General features: G+C 43.0%; 1 protein-coding gene across 1 annotated transcript in view; it reads left to right on the top strand.

Moving 5' to 3' along the window:
• LOC144824116 (aminopeptidase N-like) overlaps positions 1–16,999 on the top strand; it is an 880,577-nt gene that overhangs the window by 741,763 nt on the left and 121,815 nt on the right. Inside the window, exon 20 of the mRNA XM_078683228.1 lies at positions 8,997–9,078. Within this exon, the coding sequence (XP_078539354.1) occupies positions 8,997–9,078 (82 nt within the window). The remainder of the gene's footprint in view (positions 1–8,996; positions 9,079–16,999) is intronic.

The following is a 16,999-nucleotide window of genomic DNA, read 5'->3' as shown; positions in this document are numbered from 1 at the left end:
AAATAGGAAGATTATACATTTCTTAATTATTAATATCACAAAAAACGCACGCCCTATTACGATGCTGGTCGGGGGAGTGTCCAACCGGTCCCGTAGTAGAAGCAGGACTGCCGAACAGGGAGTTGGAGGTACCACTTCCATTATTTGGAAGTGACCACCTTCATGGCGGTCAGAAAGTGTGTACTTTCCATTGCTTTTGGTGCTGCAAGCTGCAGCACAAGCTACAATAGAAAAAATAAACTGAGGTAACATCTACGCGGTGCCTGCCAAATGATGCATGAATGTTTGTGCCCCCCAGGTCCACAGAAGAGGGCTATAGGGGACAGGGGCCCAGCTAGGGGCCCCAAAAGACCATTTCTGCCAGGCTTTTCATGTTGGAAGAACCAGCATGAAAATCTTTGCAGAAAGTGGCTCATAATCACTGTGGTGGTGCGTGAGAAAGCACCACCTCCATTGTGGGGAATGTGATCCGACCGACCGCCCGACGGGCTCCTTGAGCCCGGCAGAAGCTGGTGGTCAGTCCCTCCACTGGCGGTTGACCACAGCCTCAGATGTCAGTGGGACCGACACTGACGTACCGTCGGTGTTGGTCTCACCAACATCGTAATGAGGCCCTAAATGTCTAAAGTGCAAATCGTACAGTAGAACCTCCAATATGTATATTCGTTTGACTATATTTCCCTGAATGGGCTTTGTGGTCATTTGGAGATCAGTTAAGCCTGGTCCTTCTATCACACCTTCTATGGCTTTATACTCCCGACCAAAGCCTCAAGCAAGAAATGTGCACCTGTTTTCCAATAAAGTGACTATGTGCTCTGTGCAAAACCGTGCTAATCAAAACCTTGCTATATAACCCCTTTCTAAATCATGATATCTAAAGGTTATAATCTAAAAAAAAGTTACAGTAAATGTTCCTACCATAGTCTCAGCATATGTATGTGCACAGAGCTTCATTGCTGTTTAGGCCCCACTAGTACGAGTTCTCATTTCAATGATATATCGTGACTCAAGTCATCTCAGGGATTTGACTATGCCTCCTCTCCTTTCTTTGTGTGGTACCTGATCTCTAAAAAAAAAAAATTCAGCAGGCTACTATTACATTTGCTCCAACGTTCTTTTCTTGCCCGGTGGACTGTGCTGCTTGCATATGTTTTGTCACATGGGCATATAAGGCAATATACAACAAAGTTAGTATTGCAATTTATGAGCTTGATAATTTGTTCCGCTCTTTAATTCCCGGGACTTCAAACTCCTTCACCTTTGTGCAAGGAAAGAAACAAACCACCCTCGGTATAATGATTGTGGAATAGTAGATTCTTCAAAGAGGTACCTTTTCTGTGAGCAATGCTGGGTCTCACAGGAAGAGTAGGACTAATGGTGGGGTCAGCCTGTAGAATACCCCAGTGTTTTTCTGTTGCTTTACAAATCTCCTTAGAAACTCAAAATTAATCTTGTCACTGGTTCCCCTTCTTGTTCATTTGCTCTAGAGCTCAATAATCTCTGCCTATCTACTGCATGAAACGTGTTAGCTGCTTCTTTGAGGACTTTCCTGGAATATCCTCTACTTGCAAACCTTTTGATGGCTTTATCTTCTGCATCCATGTAGTTTTGTGGTGTACAGCAATTGTGTTTCAAACACAATTACTGTAGAATTTCACTGGGTCTGTATGACTGAAATCAGAGCCTAACTATAACATCCCTCTAACTTTTGTTTATTACAGTGCATATATATCCACTGAAAAAACAAAGGTTACAGGGACATTATAGTTAGGCTTAGATTTCACAAATATAAACCAGTGAAATTAGACAGTTATAGCTACTTGAGTTAATTGTAAAACACCCCTCAATGTACTGCTCATGACCTCACATACTATATCACTCATGACATGATCAGTGACATCAATGATGACATCACTGATGACATCTTCCAATAAGTCTAAGTACTTTGTAGGAGTTTTATTGTCAAACAGATATACATTAAGTTACCACAAAAGTTAAAGGAGTATTGTACTACTAATCAGTGATACTACTATATTATGCGAGTGGCTGTGTGGCTGTATGTATCCTTGTGTGTGAATGGCTGTATGGGTGTATAAGTGGGTGTGTTAGAAGCTGTGTAGATAAGTAACATGCTGTGCGGGCGGCAGTATTGGTGGGTGAGTGTGTCAGTAAGTGCATGTGTAGTGACTTTATTGGTGAGTAAGTAGGTATCTGAATGACTGCATGAGTGAGTGACTCGGTGTGTACGTGGCTGTTTGATTGGGTGTTTGGTTAATTAAGTTGGTGTGTGAGTGGCTGTTTTGGAGAGTGTGTGAAATGCAGGTGGTAACTTCAAAAAGTTAAAATAGTATACTAGGTGTACTTCTAATCAGTGCTATTTCTAATATATATTGTGTGAGTGGTTGTGTGACTGTATGTATCCTTGTGCAAATGCGTATGTGAGTGGCTGTATGGGTATATACATGAGTGTGTGAGTAGCTGTGTGGGTGAGTGACATGCTGTGTAAGTGGCGGTATTGATGATTGAGTGGGTTTATCAGTGGTGAGTGGCTCTATAGGTGGATAAGGATACGTGTTTAGTGACTATATGGGTGAATGAGTGGTTGTGTGAGTGCTTGTACGGGTGTCTGAATGGTTATGTAAGTGGGTGTGTGAGTGAGTGTATGAGTGAGTGAGTGGCTGCCTTGAGAGGCTTTATGGGTGAGTGGGTGTGTGAATAACTGTATAGTTAAATAAGTGGGTGTGTTAGTAGCTGTATGGGTAAGTGTGTGGTTATATGAGTGGCTGTATAGGTGAATGAATGGTTGTGCGAGTGGCTGTATGAGTGAGTGGGTGTGTGAGTGCCTCTATGAAAGAGTGAGTAGGTGTGTGAGTGTTCGTATGCATCTGTGAATGGGTATGTGAGTGGTTGTGTATCTGTGTCAGTGGGTGTATGAGAGGTTCTATAAGGGTTTGAGTGGCTGTGTGAGTAGTTCTGTGGATGTTGTCATCATTGATGTCATTTGAGATGTCATCAGTGAGGTCACTGACCATGTCATGAGTGATGTAATATGTGAGGTCATAAGCAGTGCATTGTGGGGGCATAAGTTATAGTTAGCTCAAGTAAGTATAACTGCTGAATTTCACTAGTTTTATACAAGTGAAATCTGAGCCTAACTATAACGTCCCTGTAACCTTGGTTTTTTTCAGTAAATTTCCAAGGTTTTTAAAAATCTATTTTCTAACTATAGCGTCCCTGTAACCTTTGGTATTAAAAGTGAATTTCTATGGTTTTTTAACTAGTAGTCGAGTTTGCAGAGTGGTGGAGAAATGGGGCAGGGCCTCTGACCAGCTCACAGAAATTCTGCTGTGTTGGACTTACAGGAGGTAACAGTAGGGCATCTGTGCCCCCAAGAACCCTCAGCATCCAAGAGGACTATATCCTCCAACCATCATTGCACCAGGAGTCTCTGGGAGGAACTCAAGGACCCACATGGCCGCAGTCACAACCCATTGTCGGTGCCCCCCACTTCAATTCTTGGTGGGTACCCTGGTTCCCATTGGGCGGACCCACACTCCTTGCTTTCATGCTAACCACAGAGGAAGTCCCAAGGCCCTCGCAGTTCCCTCCGACTCCCCAGCCAGCACCATATTTTAGTCCGGAGTAGAAGCAGCTGCTTACAGTTTTAAAATTCTGTTTTCTGCTCCAGAGAGTGTGAGCAGGTTATGCCTGCGCTTTCTTAGGCAGGAAACAGCAGTATCTCTGGGGGAGGGGGTCATGGAAACTGCTAAAATATGGGCCTGGGGGTTGGGGTCCCTGAGGGTGATCATTGGCTTGGGGAGGGTGCTACACACATGTCCTCCTCCCCTTCTATGATTTGTTTTGGCCCTAGTGCCTGTTTAAGGTACCCCCCTCCTGGCTGATTTTGGCCCTGGGGACTCCATTCTTCAGGGCCGAGCATCATATTGACAGGGGAGGAGGGCACACCGTTTCATTCCCCAGACTGATTACGGCCTAAGGACCCTATCACCCAGGGGCCCAGAGCAGTAAAAGGTTGGCGCCCTGGTGCCCACCCAGGGCACCCACCATAGTATCATTGGAGGCTATAGGGGAAGCCCCAAGGCCTCCCCCAGTTCCTGCTGGCACCCTGCATCCAGAGGGAGCCATCATTGCTCCGGCCCACAGGGAGCAGCTTCTAATGCTGCACCCTGCTCTAAAGTCTGCTTTCAGTGGGTGGGAACATGTTGAAAGCTTCCGCCAGCTGGGAGCAGATTTTGGGTTTGCTCCCACTTGGCGGGAAATTTAAACATGTTCCCGCCCTCTGAGAGAAAGCCAGGATTGTGTTGGGCCTCTCCAAAATATGACACTTGTTCAAAGTATAGATGGTTGGTATATATGTTGAAATGGTTAACGGGCAAAAATGGAACCAATGAAGAGGTGCTTTGTGTCAGAAGGGTAGTCCTTGCCTGCATATTATGGATGATGGATGGTCACAGTGGTCTGTTGTTGATGCCTGATGATGAAATCATGAGCCAACCTTTTGGTGTCTCAGGTCAAGTCAAAAGACCTCTCTGGTACAGGAAAAAATGTTACTGGGGATTGCAATGCGAGGAGAGAGGAAGAGCAAAGGAAATCGTAGATCAATGTGGTTTCATGATTATGTGTCTTGAGATGTCTTTCTTAACTCACACCCAAAGGCGCTGGAAGTAGGTGTGTGGCCGGGCCGCAGCAACCCTCCAAATAACCATGCTAGAGTTCAAAATGTGATTTAGCAATAAAGATACCATGAATTGTTGTCTTTATCTTGTTAGATTTTCTGTGTGTTCAAAGTGAGAGTTAAAGTGTAAGGCAAGGTCTTTTGAAAAATTGCTGCTTATTTGTTTAACATGGAGATTGGTTTCTACTTTGCGTTTTCAGATTGCAAAGTGAGTAGATTTAGTAAAGGGAACTATGTGGCAATCTACCTGGATTACAAGGAGTGTGGAAGGGAAGGCTAGCATGTCATTTGTTTTCTAACACAATAAATGTAATTACATGTGAATGTCCAAATATTTCAAAATAAACCAGCACACGAAAACACAAATGAATTACTGTTTTTGTTATTCTGAAGTGTGATGAGAGCAAAGATTTTTAATGGGATCAAGATTATTCAAGACATTTTACCTAGTAATGTGCAAGTGATAGTTGCTGAAACCCGAGTTGCTCACATTGTTGTTTGTATGCTATATAGCTTCATCAGTAAAACGGCATGTCTGTGAAAATTTAGGGGCTCATTTATGAGGCCCTAGTGGCACTTTTCCACCACCGGAGCGTCACTTTTTTGATGCTCCGCTGGTCCACAGTGCCACAGCATATTTTCAAGACCACGCGAAGCCACTTGCTGTGCCTTTTCATGGCCTTGTAAATATGCGCCCCTTTCACGCAGAAAACACTGTGTGAAAGGGACATTCCATGAGTGTTGGTGTGGGTGTTCCCACGCAAAACCCATGAAATCTGAAGCATTACCAGTTTTACGAGGAATTGTAAACCTGGAAATGCGTCAGATTCTAATGCCACCCTAGGGGTGGCATTAGGGATGCGGAGCGAAGAGAAATATCTTTAGTTTGCCTCTTTTTTCCCTCCTTTAATGTGTGCAGCATTCTGCCACACACATAGAAGGAGGAAATCACCTCCCTTTATTGATTTTGTGCATAAGGGAGTCCCTTCCTGCACAAAATCAATCATCCCGGCAACTCAAGCACCCCTGCAACATGGTGCAATGGTGCCTGCTTTGGTGCTAGGGGGCTTTTTTAGTGCTGGTGCAGGGGTCAGTACAGGAATGCACTGTATTCTTGTAAATATGGTGCATTCCTGCACTTTAAAAGGATGCAGCGCGGCACTGCAAAATGTGCCATTCTATTGTAAATGAGGCCGTTAGTGGCCCTTTCAATGGAAAATGTGCTGTCTGTAAATGACAGTGCGCTACCATACTATGCTATAATAATATATTTGCAATAGTATTGTCCAAAATACACTTCCGGCTATATACCACACCCTTACTACTCTCCTGCTCAATGGGTGTGCCTCATTTGCTACACGTGTTCTTTATATGAAGCTTGGATTTTTAACAATCCTTATGTCTTCGGTGATATAACACTGATGGCAGCATCCCCACTCTGAAAATTGTTCCAGCATCACTGCCCTCACCCTTATGCTTGCTACTTTGTAGTGAGGTGTACATTTGCTCCAGTATGGTTCGATGTTTTTGAAACTGCATTAAGTGTCTTTGTCCACTCTCACCATTATGTATGCTACTCTGTTAAAAGCACAGTGGAGAACTTTTGTGATGTTGACTATTGTAATTTTTCATCCTTCCCTTCTCTTCTGTTTCTTCCGGAACTCTTCTTCAGACTGCTTTCTATCTAAATACTTTCCCAATCCTTCTTTGTTCTACTATTTGTCCAGGTTCATTCAAATGGAGAGCTTATGTTATAATGGTTTTATTGCTAGACTGCTTCGAGGGTACCTCATTTTGTTTCAGATTGTCCTTTACCTGAGGAGTTCAGTCTCTCTTTCCCTAGGTGTAGGGGATTCTTAACTACTAGCCACTGTTTCAGGCTTGGTTTATGATAAAGCTCCATCTTCCGTCTTCCTGCCTTCTGGATTCCTTGGTGATACAACAATTGAGTCAGCTGACGAATACAAGTACCTAGGAGTCACATTCGACTACGGAGAATTGTTCAAGTCCCAGATGGAGGAAGCAAGAAGAAAGGGTCTGTTAATGGCTCTAACAATGAAAAACCTTGCTCACAAACTGACCGGGCCGACTTTGACTCCTTTACTAAAGGTAGCCCAGGCCAAACTACTACCTTCAATTGCATACGGCAGCGAAGCTATGCGGGGCAGAGATGCAAAGGACCTGGACAATATACAGGTGAAAGCCTACAGACAAATGCTCTGCCTTTCGAATTACACCTCCCCAGCCCAAATAAGGCTGGAGTTTGGGCCCCTACGAAAAGATCTTGCAAGGCACGGGGTATATATCATCTGCTGGTTCAAGATTAAAAGCGCCCCACTCACCTGCTTAACCATCTGCTGTGGCATGACTTACAGCAAAGGGAGACTTCCCAGGCCAGAGACTATCTCCAGTTAGCCCTGGAACACACCAAACTCAAGGGGCTCTGGGATGCCCAAATTGGCTACCATAACTTCAAAAAATTGGTTTGGAAGACCATTAAGCAAATCTTATTGGTGGAAGACAAGGCAACATTGTCAAACAGAGCTCATAAATGGATGACCCTCAACACATTCAAAGCATCTGGTACCCAAACATACTTCAATCAGGGGTACCCCAAGGCAACAAAAATGAGTTTTATGAGGCATAGACTGGGAATTCTGCCTTGTGCTCAGCACCTTCCACCATGGCAAAGGCAATCAGCACAAGTCACCTGTAGACTGTGCAATGCTAAACAAGGCAACTTACTACACCTAATCTGCCTATGCAAAGAAATGCTTCAAGCACGGTGGCATCTCCTAACAAAAACGTTTAATCTAAAAGGCATTTGCACTAGGATGCAAGCTATGTTAGCCTGTCTAAATCCAGAAAATACCCAGCTAAATTGCTGACTAGTAAAATTCTTAATGATAGCTGAACAAAAACTGCTTAAGAACGCGTAAGACAAACAAGGATTTGCCTCCTCATTCCACGTATCTCTGGGAATATGTTCCAACAAAGATCATCCTTTCGGACTCATTTTCCAACCGCAATGGAACTATGCCTGCAGTACGTAAACACATTCCGAACTAAACCCCGATTAAGACCTGGGTTGTGGCCGATCTGCTATGATGCTAAGCCACTGAGGGCCACCCCTAAGAACACTAGTTTGACTGCACAGAACCTCTTCGTATAAGGACATTTTAATCACAGGATCTTTTCAACAAACTTAGAACGCACTGCTTATCGTTATAAGTTTTAATGGTTTTTAGAGCCGGTCTGAGACGTTAATATTTTTACATTTTTACATTTTTTTATCTTGTAGTATTTGATTTGGTTTTACTGTATGCAATGGTTTTCATTAACTATGCAAATAAACTTGATTCTGATTTTGATTCCTTCTGGATTCCTTCACAACAAATATCAATTCTCCAGATGTTTGAAACCTTTCTAGGTAGCTATTTGTGAAGAAGATCATAAAACACCAGACTTGAAATATGCCACCAGAAATATAACATAGTGTTACTGACAAACATGATGAGTTTGGAAAGGTAAAGATTTTCCACAGCTCTGTTGCAAAAAAATAACACAGTTTTACTGGTGATCTCGGGCCATATGGATCTTGTCAGACATAGCAATTACCTCATTGCAAATCTCTGCAAATCCTAATTAGGTAATCGCTATTTGAATGGATGGCAATTCGACTTACCTCGTTAATATTCATGAGGTAGGTCCCAATTTAGGACACGCAAAATCACAGGGATGGTGGCCTGCTAGAGTTGGTTTTAAATAAAGCAGTCTTTTCTTTAAATTGCAGCCAGTTTTCCTCGAAGGAAAACGGGACGCGTTTAATAAAAGAAAAATGAGAAGTAGTCTTTTCATTTTTCGCTACCAGTCACAAAGGAGAAGGGGACCACCTACTTGAAATGTGGTCGCAAAACATTCCTACATACTGCTGCGATTCGGTAATATGAAGGGACACCCTGTCCATGCCCCTTTCTAATACCGCATCCAGATGTATTCGCAATTCCACATACGATTCTGTAACATGTTACCAAACCGCAAATTGGAATTTATACATGTCAAAATGCATTTTGCAGTCGCACACTGCCAATTGGGGAATTTGAGACCACAAAAATGCATGATACGTATGTCCCCAAGTTAGAAATATGAAAACATTATAGAACGGCTAAAGGTGAAATAGTGTTGAATGTTTTCAGAGTCATTACTGCCACTGACTAGTCTTTCTTTTACAGTCACTAGAAGTAATGCTGACCTCACAAATTTTGTGGATCATCTAAAGTCTGGTATACTATTTTTTCAGATTCGGTGGAAGCCTGTTTTCATTTTCTGATATGATTACTGGGGTGACAAAAAGATTTTCATCAGAGTATGAGCTTAAGCAGGTACGTCATCATTCATAAACATATTGCAAAGGTGGTTACTGTAGTAATAATGTTTGGCATTAAATTACTGGTGATGTGTTTAAGCACAAGTAATCAGTTATTTTCCTTAGTACAAATGTACCAAGGCCCAGATGTATGAAGCAGAGGAACCAATTAAGGCATTTGAGAGCGGTAAAATGCTTTTTGGCATGTACCAACCCTATTTTGCTAGTTCGGAATCTATTAACGACTCACAAAATAGGGTTTGTAAGCTGCTTTTAGGAAAGGATCGCACTGGCATGTAGTAATGTTTTGAGATCAGGAATGTGGTCGCTTCAACTTCAAGAAGGTGTTAACCCATTTGCAAACAGGTCCCTTTTATGAATGTGGTCGGCAACATTTTTTTAAGGCAGGCAGTGGTCCCACGGACCACTGCATCTCCTTTAAAAATGAAACAGAAACGTTTCATTTGTCTTTTTTGCATTCTGTTTTCCTTTAGGTGAAATGGGATGCATTTTTTTTTTTAAAGTTGCTTTATTAAAAAGCAAACACAGACATGGTGGTCTACTGTCCCCAGCAGGCCACCACCCCTGTGTTATTGCCCATTCCCAATGGGTCGCAAATTGCAACCTGCCTCATGAATATTAATGAGACTCGTCCCTTGTGACCCATTTGGGAATTGCAAATGTGTCTGAGACAGATTAGTACAGTTTATTGAGCTGGTCCCTGTTTGCCAGTCGCAAAAAATTGCTATTAGGTCCTCACAAGATGAAATGTTCGTACATATGGCCCCTAGTTCAAGATAATGTTTGCAAGCCTGAATTCATTGCACAGATGTATGAAATACCTATTGTTGCCAATTCTAAGTCCTATGCACGGAACAGGCGTTGGCTCCTGTCAAAAGAAGTAATCAGCTACAGAGCTATTGGCTAGTTTGTGTATTATTCTGTCACATGTGAAGTGCTTGCACTGCAATGAATATGATATTATTTTGATTCTATAATATCTCTCTTTCAATAATGTGTCACAGAGTATTATAGTGCTTTCAATAATTTGTCATACTTTGATGCCGTAAACAGGCAACATTTGTTTTGCTTCATCAGGGATTTTTTTATTCTCTTTGCCAGAACTCGAGTTTGTGCCTGACTTTAAGGTGACACCCAATTACTCCTCTTCCCTGCCACCGAGCTGCTTACTTGGTCATGGTTTTTTACTGTATCAGATTTTCTTTTTTCGTTTTGTCCGTCCTTGTATACAAGTCTGACACTAAGATGAGCGCTCATTCCTGTATACAATGACTTCTGTCACCTGTTGCCTGGTTTCTTCTCAAGCAGTGAGCTTGCCTGGTGACTCCTTTCCACTGCTGTCAGGATGCTGCTCACACAGTGAGAATACTCAACAGCTCGTCCTCCCGGCCCACCGCCATGACACTGCTGCCAGGCAACTGCATCCTTTGAGTGAGCCAGCAGTTCTGGTGTGAATCTATTGCTGGGTCACTGCTCCTAATCAGCATGCTTGGTGGCTCTCTTCCACTGCTGACCAACACAGGCAAAGCCAAAGGGCGTGTCTTGTCACTAAAAACAAGAACCACACCTACTGGCTTTACAAAGGTTTGCTTAGATGAACAGGTATAGCCTATTTCTGGAAAGTTTTTTAGTCCCTCAAACACGTACCAATTGGAATGACATTCACAGACCATCAGGATAATTTTGATGTTAGTTAGATGCAGATAATGGCAAATCCAGGGCACAGTTTGAACCTTTGGGAGGCTAGACGCCTGGGGGCAGTATTTGCAGGGTCAAGGCTGTCCCTTGTAACTTCTAGACCTCAGGGGTCGCCGAGGCCTGTGCCAGCTCACTATGTACTGTAAGCCAGTAGTTGCTGGTGGACTTTTAAAATGACCGGGTGTTTGATTCCATAAACTGCACTTAAAAATCCATGGATATTGATCGAGCAGTTATGAAATATTACAGTGATTAAGTTGTGTGTCAGACAAGCCATGCCCGTTCCAGTGGTGTTCAGCGTCATCCTTTCAAAGAAATCTTTGTTAAATGTCGGCACACTATTGCAATATAAATGCCCTTAAACAATGAAGCAACTCTGCCTTTCTTGTCAATTCATCATCATCATCATCAAATCAAATTTGACTAAAATGTTCTATGTATTACACCAATAAATGTCACTAAGACTAACTTAAAAAAAAAGATTAAACACGTTTTGTTCATCATATTTCCATCGTGCCCTTCCAAATAGATTCACAGTCAGATTTTTTTGTCTGAGAATCTAATTGCGATTGCAAGGTAGGCAAATTAAGCATTAAACAAATCTCACAACCACAGACCACAGTAGTTTGAGACGAATCCTACATACTCTTTCAGCAGTGCTGTTGTTCAATGATATGCTGCTTACAGGATAAAACAAGAGAGAAGACAAGTTATACCTGTGTGACGTGCTCAGGCACAAAAGGTAATAGTGATAATATCAAAGAGAGTTTTATCAACTGGAATGTTCTGGTACCAAGGAACCGAAAACAGCACTATGACATACTTACATTTATTTCTGCAATGTATCCACATTATCCAGATATTTCTCCATCAAATACAAAAAATAGTTTTTATAAATAAGCTTGAACAAACAGAAACTTGTCCTTTCCCTGAAAACATATTTTGCTCCAAAATGCCAGATTTGAATCTTTGCTTCATACATTGTTGGTCTCCAAACATCAGCTAGTCATTTTCAGAAAGACCTAGAGTGTTCCACTGTCAACACAGCCAGATTCTGCTATTTGTGCTTGTTTAGTATCATCTCAATCAACAAATACCAAGAATTTTCACCACCATTGTACTAAGGCTAGTCACAATTATATCAAGAATGGCCACAATAAGTCAAGCTTGGGCACCACTGTTCAAATGCCCTTATAATTGAATAGATGGTTACAGTTATTTAAAGAACATCTAAAATATGTGAAGGTTGGTCAGTGTTGGACTTGGCCCTCTCTGCAGGTTCACATCCTAAACGTTTTGCCTTCACCGCTTTTATTTTTCCAAATTCATTTTTGCTGGCCTTAGGACTGTGCGTGTTGCCACTGCTGACCAGTGCTTAGGTGCTTTTTCTCACTGCCTATAAGATGGTAAAATTGACTTACATCTCATTGGCATACTTAATTTAGGTATAAGTCCCTAGTAAATTGGTACCCCATGGCCTGTAATTTATATGCTACTAGTGGGGCTACAGAACTTATGGCCTAATTTACTATATTTTGATGCACAGCAGTGCAGAAAGCATTTGTGCTGTGCTGCAGTGATTCAAAATAAAAGGGCAGGAATGCGCTGTAGCCACAAGATACATCGCATTCCTGTCATTCTTCCTGGCGCACAAACAGCAGTGCATCAGCAAAGCAGACACCCTCGTGCCATGGTGCATTGCAGAGATGATTGTTGTTGTCTAGAAGGGACACCTTCCTGCACTAAAATCATCATTAATTGTGTTTTTCTCCTTCTATGTGAGCTGCAAAATGCAGCACACATACAAAGAGCAAAAAACGAGGATAAACAAACTATTTCTCCTTGTTGCACCACTCCTATGCCTCCACCAATAATGCTTGGAAACCCCCATAACAACACCCATGGAACGCCACTTTCATGCAGATTGATACATGAAAGGGGCTCATACTTACAAGGCATGAAAAGTCACACAGGGTATCTTTGCATGGCACTGAAAACATGGGCATGCACACTGTGCCGCCAGTGCGTCTAAAAATGTTCTACTAAAAGAACAACACAACTGCCAGTACTGGACGTCACTTATAAGTATTTATGCCGACCTTTATGAAAAAAGCATACCGGTCCGTTTTTTTACTTACGTCACTAGTTTATTGGTTCATTTTTTCACTAGTGGAGCATTATTTTTTTCATAAACAAATCAACAGCTTTTTGTGCATGTACAAATATAAAACATTACATTACATAGAAGTCCCAATAAACAATACAATTTACAAATTTATAACACATCCAACTCGCACACTGGCCAAAACATTCATTCTCCCCTAACATACCAAACTATACACTTTGGGCCTATTGTCAATAGTGAATTCTCTGTCCATATAGCTGATTTTAGATCCAAAGATTTAATTTGGTCAGAAAAGACAGTTTAGAAGTGGAACTACTAGGGAAGGATGAATGTTTTGGCCAGTGTGCGAGTTGGATGTGTTGTAAATTTGTAAATTGTATTGTTAATTGAGACTTCTATGTAATGTAATGGTCTTTCTTTCTCACCGGGAAAAGCAGCACAGTGGTGGTTCCAGGGGCATCAACCGCAGCGCCGACAGCTAACCCCCCACTGGTGTAGTCCCCCCGCCGTCGCTCCAGCCATCTGCGACCGCAGTGCGGGGGACTACAGTTCCCGAGGTGCTTAGCGGCAGGAGCCGCCACCGGCATCTCCCGCCCCGAGGAGGGGGCATAAAGCCCTGCACTGCCCACGTCGTGGGACGCGAGCGGGACGCCGGACTAAGCCCGGACAAAGGGCAGACAGTCTTAGACAGTCCGAGACAGGACGCGACTGGACCGGGCCAAGACCTCTGCCCGAAAAACATCGTGAGTCGCACTACTTTCCACCCTGTTAGATTTTGAAAACTGTTGCATCATTGTGGATAAATTGAGCTTTATGTTTAATTTGGGACCCTAATTTATTCCTGAGCACTAAATCATTAAGTTGCAAGCGCACTAACATATTAGTATAGGCTGTCATGTCTAAACAAAAGACTCCCACTGTACCTAATAACACCATGGACAATTACCTAGTACAGGTTGTTGCAAAAATCAATAGTGAGAGAAGGTCTTCATTGGGCCTGAGCCACTCCCCTATTACCACCGTGTCTGAACCTATTCAAGTAGATTAATTGGTGCCGGATGCTAGTAATGATGCTTCTGTGTTTGACCAGACCAATAATGACATTCTTATACAGAATATATCGGCAACTGCTGTGTCCGAAAAGGTAGCTGAGGATGACCCAGATACAGCAGAGGAAAAATCCCCGCCCCCCGTGCCCGTGCCTGCACATAGAGTCACCAGAGGGTGTAATAAGGGACAACTAAAACGCGGTGGGCTACGTTCGAGCAGAAAAAGACCAGCCTCTCCGTCCAAAAAATGTGATATAGACGAAGGAAGGGGGGAGAACGGGGGGAGTACATTCTTGGATGATGTCTTGGATGATGTCCAGCTCAAGAAATTAGTGAGCATGTTTGACTCAAAGATGAAGGGCATCATCAAACCATTGGTAGCAAAAATCGATCAATTAACAGAAGAGGTTCACAGACTAGGGGGGCTCCTAAAGAAAACCATAGAGGAGGTGGGAGATATACCGAATCAAGTGGCATGTAGAGTCGAGCAAAAAAGAGCACCTGTAGGGCCCACGGTGGGGGGTGGAGAGACAACAGTACTTAACCCTCCCCGTATTCATCATCAAGAGGTAGGGGACCATGCACTATCTGAAGACGGTCCCTCAGCAAGGCTAGCGGGACAAACTGCATCGTGTCCAGAGAAAGGCCCAGTAGAGCTCATCGTAGAGGCCTCCCCCCTTGTTTTGGTCTTGGCTAATGTACCACCCTTGAAGCCGGCCAGATGGAATCTACACAGTCTTTGCTAAGTAAAGCATTACATTGGCTATCTAACAACATGGCAATATCCCCATGGGGTAAGCAGCAGCTAGCGGGGGAATTAGTCATGGCAAGAAGAGTTGATTGGATAGGGAACAGCCCTAAAAGATTTGGGGGTGACTGTGTAGTGTTGAATTTCTCAGGGCCTGATGTACTCCCCAATATCCTGCCAAATTTATTCCCCCCTCAACGTAGAACTGCAGACATAATCCCACTAACTCTTGAATTCTTTTATTCTAGAAGAGGAAATGTTCTGAATCCAAGTATATTGAGGACTAAGTGGAATTTGGTGTCAAAGGGAAGGGTTAGGGGTGGCCAAATTAGTGACTGGGGTCTGAGTCTTGAAAATAGGTTCTCAGCACTATCCAATCTTAATGAATGTGATTGACTTGGTTGGGGTGAAAGCACCGAATGTAATGATTCAATAGCGCTTGACAGTTTCTGTACTACCGCTGATAAGGGCAGTGTGTCTATTGCGCCCCTAGTAAGAAGGAGGGGACTACCTAATTCAAATGAAAGAGGGCTAGATAGGGAAGTCCCTGTACAGCTGACTGTGAGCAACTCGGAGAGAAATATTGGTCTTGGGCTCATAGTCTCTTCTCTCGAACCATTAGACCACCCCCCTGTTAATCTAGACCCCGAAGATGTTTTGGTGTCTGCAAGACAAGACAGGCTGACACCTACAGGGCATGCTACAGATAAGACAAGGCTGATTTTCCTTTCTTGGAATCTCGCCGGAATAGCTAATAAACTGACTTCCCCAGAATGGAGCAACTTTATAGACCAACATGATATTATCTTGTTTCAGGAAACATGGTCATTGAGTCCAGTCTATCGGCTTGGGTTTCTTAACTTCTATATCCCAGCTATAAAAAATACTAAAGGGCGCCCATCTGGAGGCTTGACAATATGGGTACGCCAATCATTACATTGTAAAATCCATCAAAGGACCCTTCCATCAAGCGACATATTGCCAGTCAACATTACGTGGGCTAATGGCCAAGGGGTGGCTATTTTCAACATTTATGCCAGGGGGTTTGGGGGGGGGGAATACATCTGAAGTAATATCTGTCCTTGACCAAGAGCTTGAGTTGTTGTCAACTCAGCTATCTATCATAGTAGGGGGTGACATTAACACCACTTTTGAACCTCTAGGACAAGAGGACCAGATTTTGGCCTCAGAAGAGGATAGCAAATGGGGAGTTCCCCAGCTTGAACTGGCTGTGGTCAAGAGATGGTCTGCTGTGGCCATCCAAATTAAGAGTCTATGTCTAGCAAGGGGACTTAGAGCAGCAAATGGGCGTACCTCATCAGATCGTCAGGGGAGTAACACCTTTGATAATGGAAGGTTAACTAGCCGAATAGACTACTTCCTGGTGGATATCAGGGATTGGCATAGGCTGCAAGATATGATTGTAAAAAGTAGAATTGAAAGTGATCACAATCCTCTTTGCATGGATTTCCAAATTATTTTAGGGTTGAGAGAATCAAGTCTTGGGGGTGACAAGGTGACCTTAGATATAGTTTCCTCAAACAATCAGCGCCATGTAAAATGGGGTAGATTGGTAGAAGATCCTGAGAAGATTGAGGATCTTAAGAGAGTAGTGGCCGAGGAAGTAAACAATCTGAAATTACATAGTAACAAACCAAATTTCTCTGAAATTATGGCAGAGGCTCACACAATTTTTTTTACTAGGCTTCAAGGGTTCTTAGTGCAGAACAAGCTCCAATCTTGGATAGTTGAAAAAGATATTTTGTCTCCATATAAAGCTGGTTTTCGCCCCCTGACAAGCTCAATTGACCAGGTTTTCTACTTTATAGCCCTCTATTGGAGGAATGTGACCTTGATCAATGGCCCTCTTTATGCTGTATTTGTTGACTTAAAATCAGCTTTTGATTTAGTTCCACGGCCAAAACTCTGGAGTGTGCTTGCTGAAGCTGGTATAAGTCCAGAACTGCTAACACTGCTTGTCCGCTTGCATGAAAACAACTATGCTAGAATCAGGTGACTGATCCTTTCCCTGTGGAACGTGGGGTTAGGCAGGGGTGTGTCTTGGCCCCCACATTGTTTTCCATATACATCAATGGTATTGTGGACTACCTAAGAAGGTCCCCCACCGATGCACCAGTACTAGCAGGGGGTCGTGTGCCAGTCCTCATGTTTGCGGACGACACACTGATAGTATCACGAACTCCTAGTGGGCTTCAGAAGGCAGTTAATGCATTTGGTGAGTTTTGTCAGAACCGTGGTCTAGAGTTGAATACTTCTAAGACCAAGTTTATGTGTA

This window comes from Lissotriton helveticus, chromosome 3_1 (genome assembly GCF_964261635.1).
Source record: "Lissotriton helveticus chromosome 3_1, aLisHel1.1, whole genome shotgun sequence".
Lineage (NCBI taxonomy): Eukaryota > Metazoa > Chordata > Amphibia > Caudata > Salamandridae > Lissotriton > Lissotriton helveticus.
This window is presented reverse-complemented; position numbering and strand designations above follow the sequence as displayed.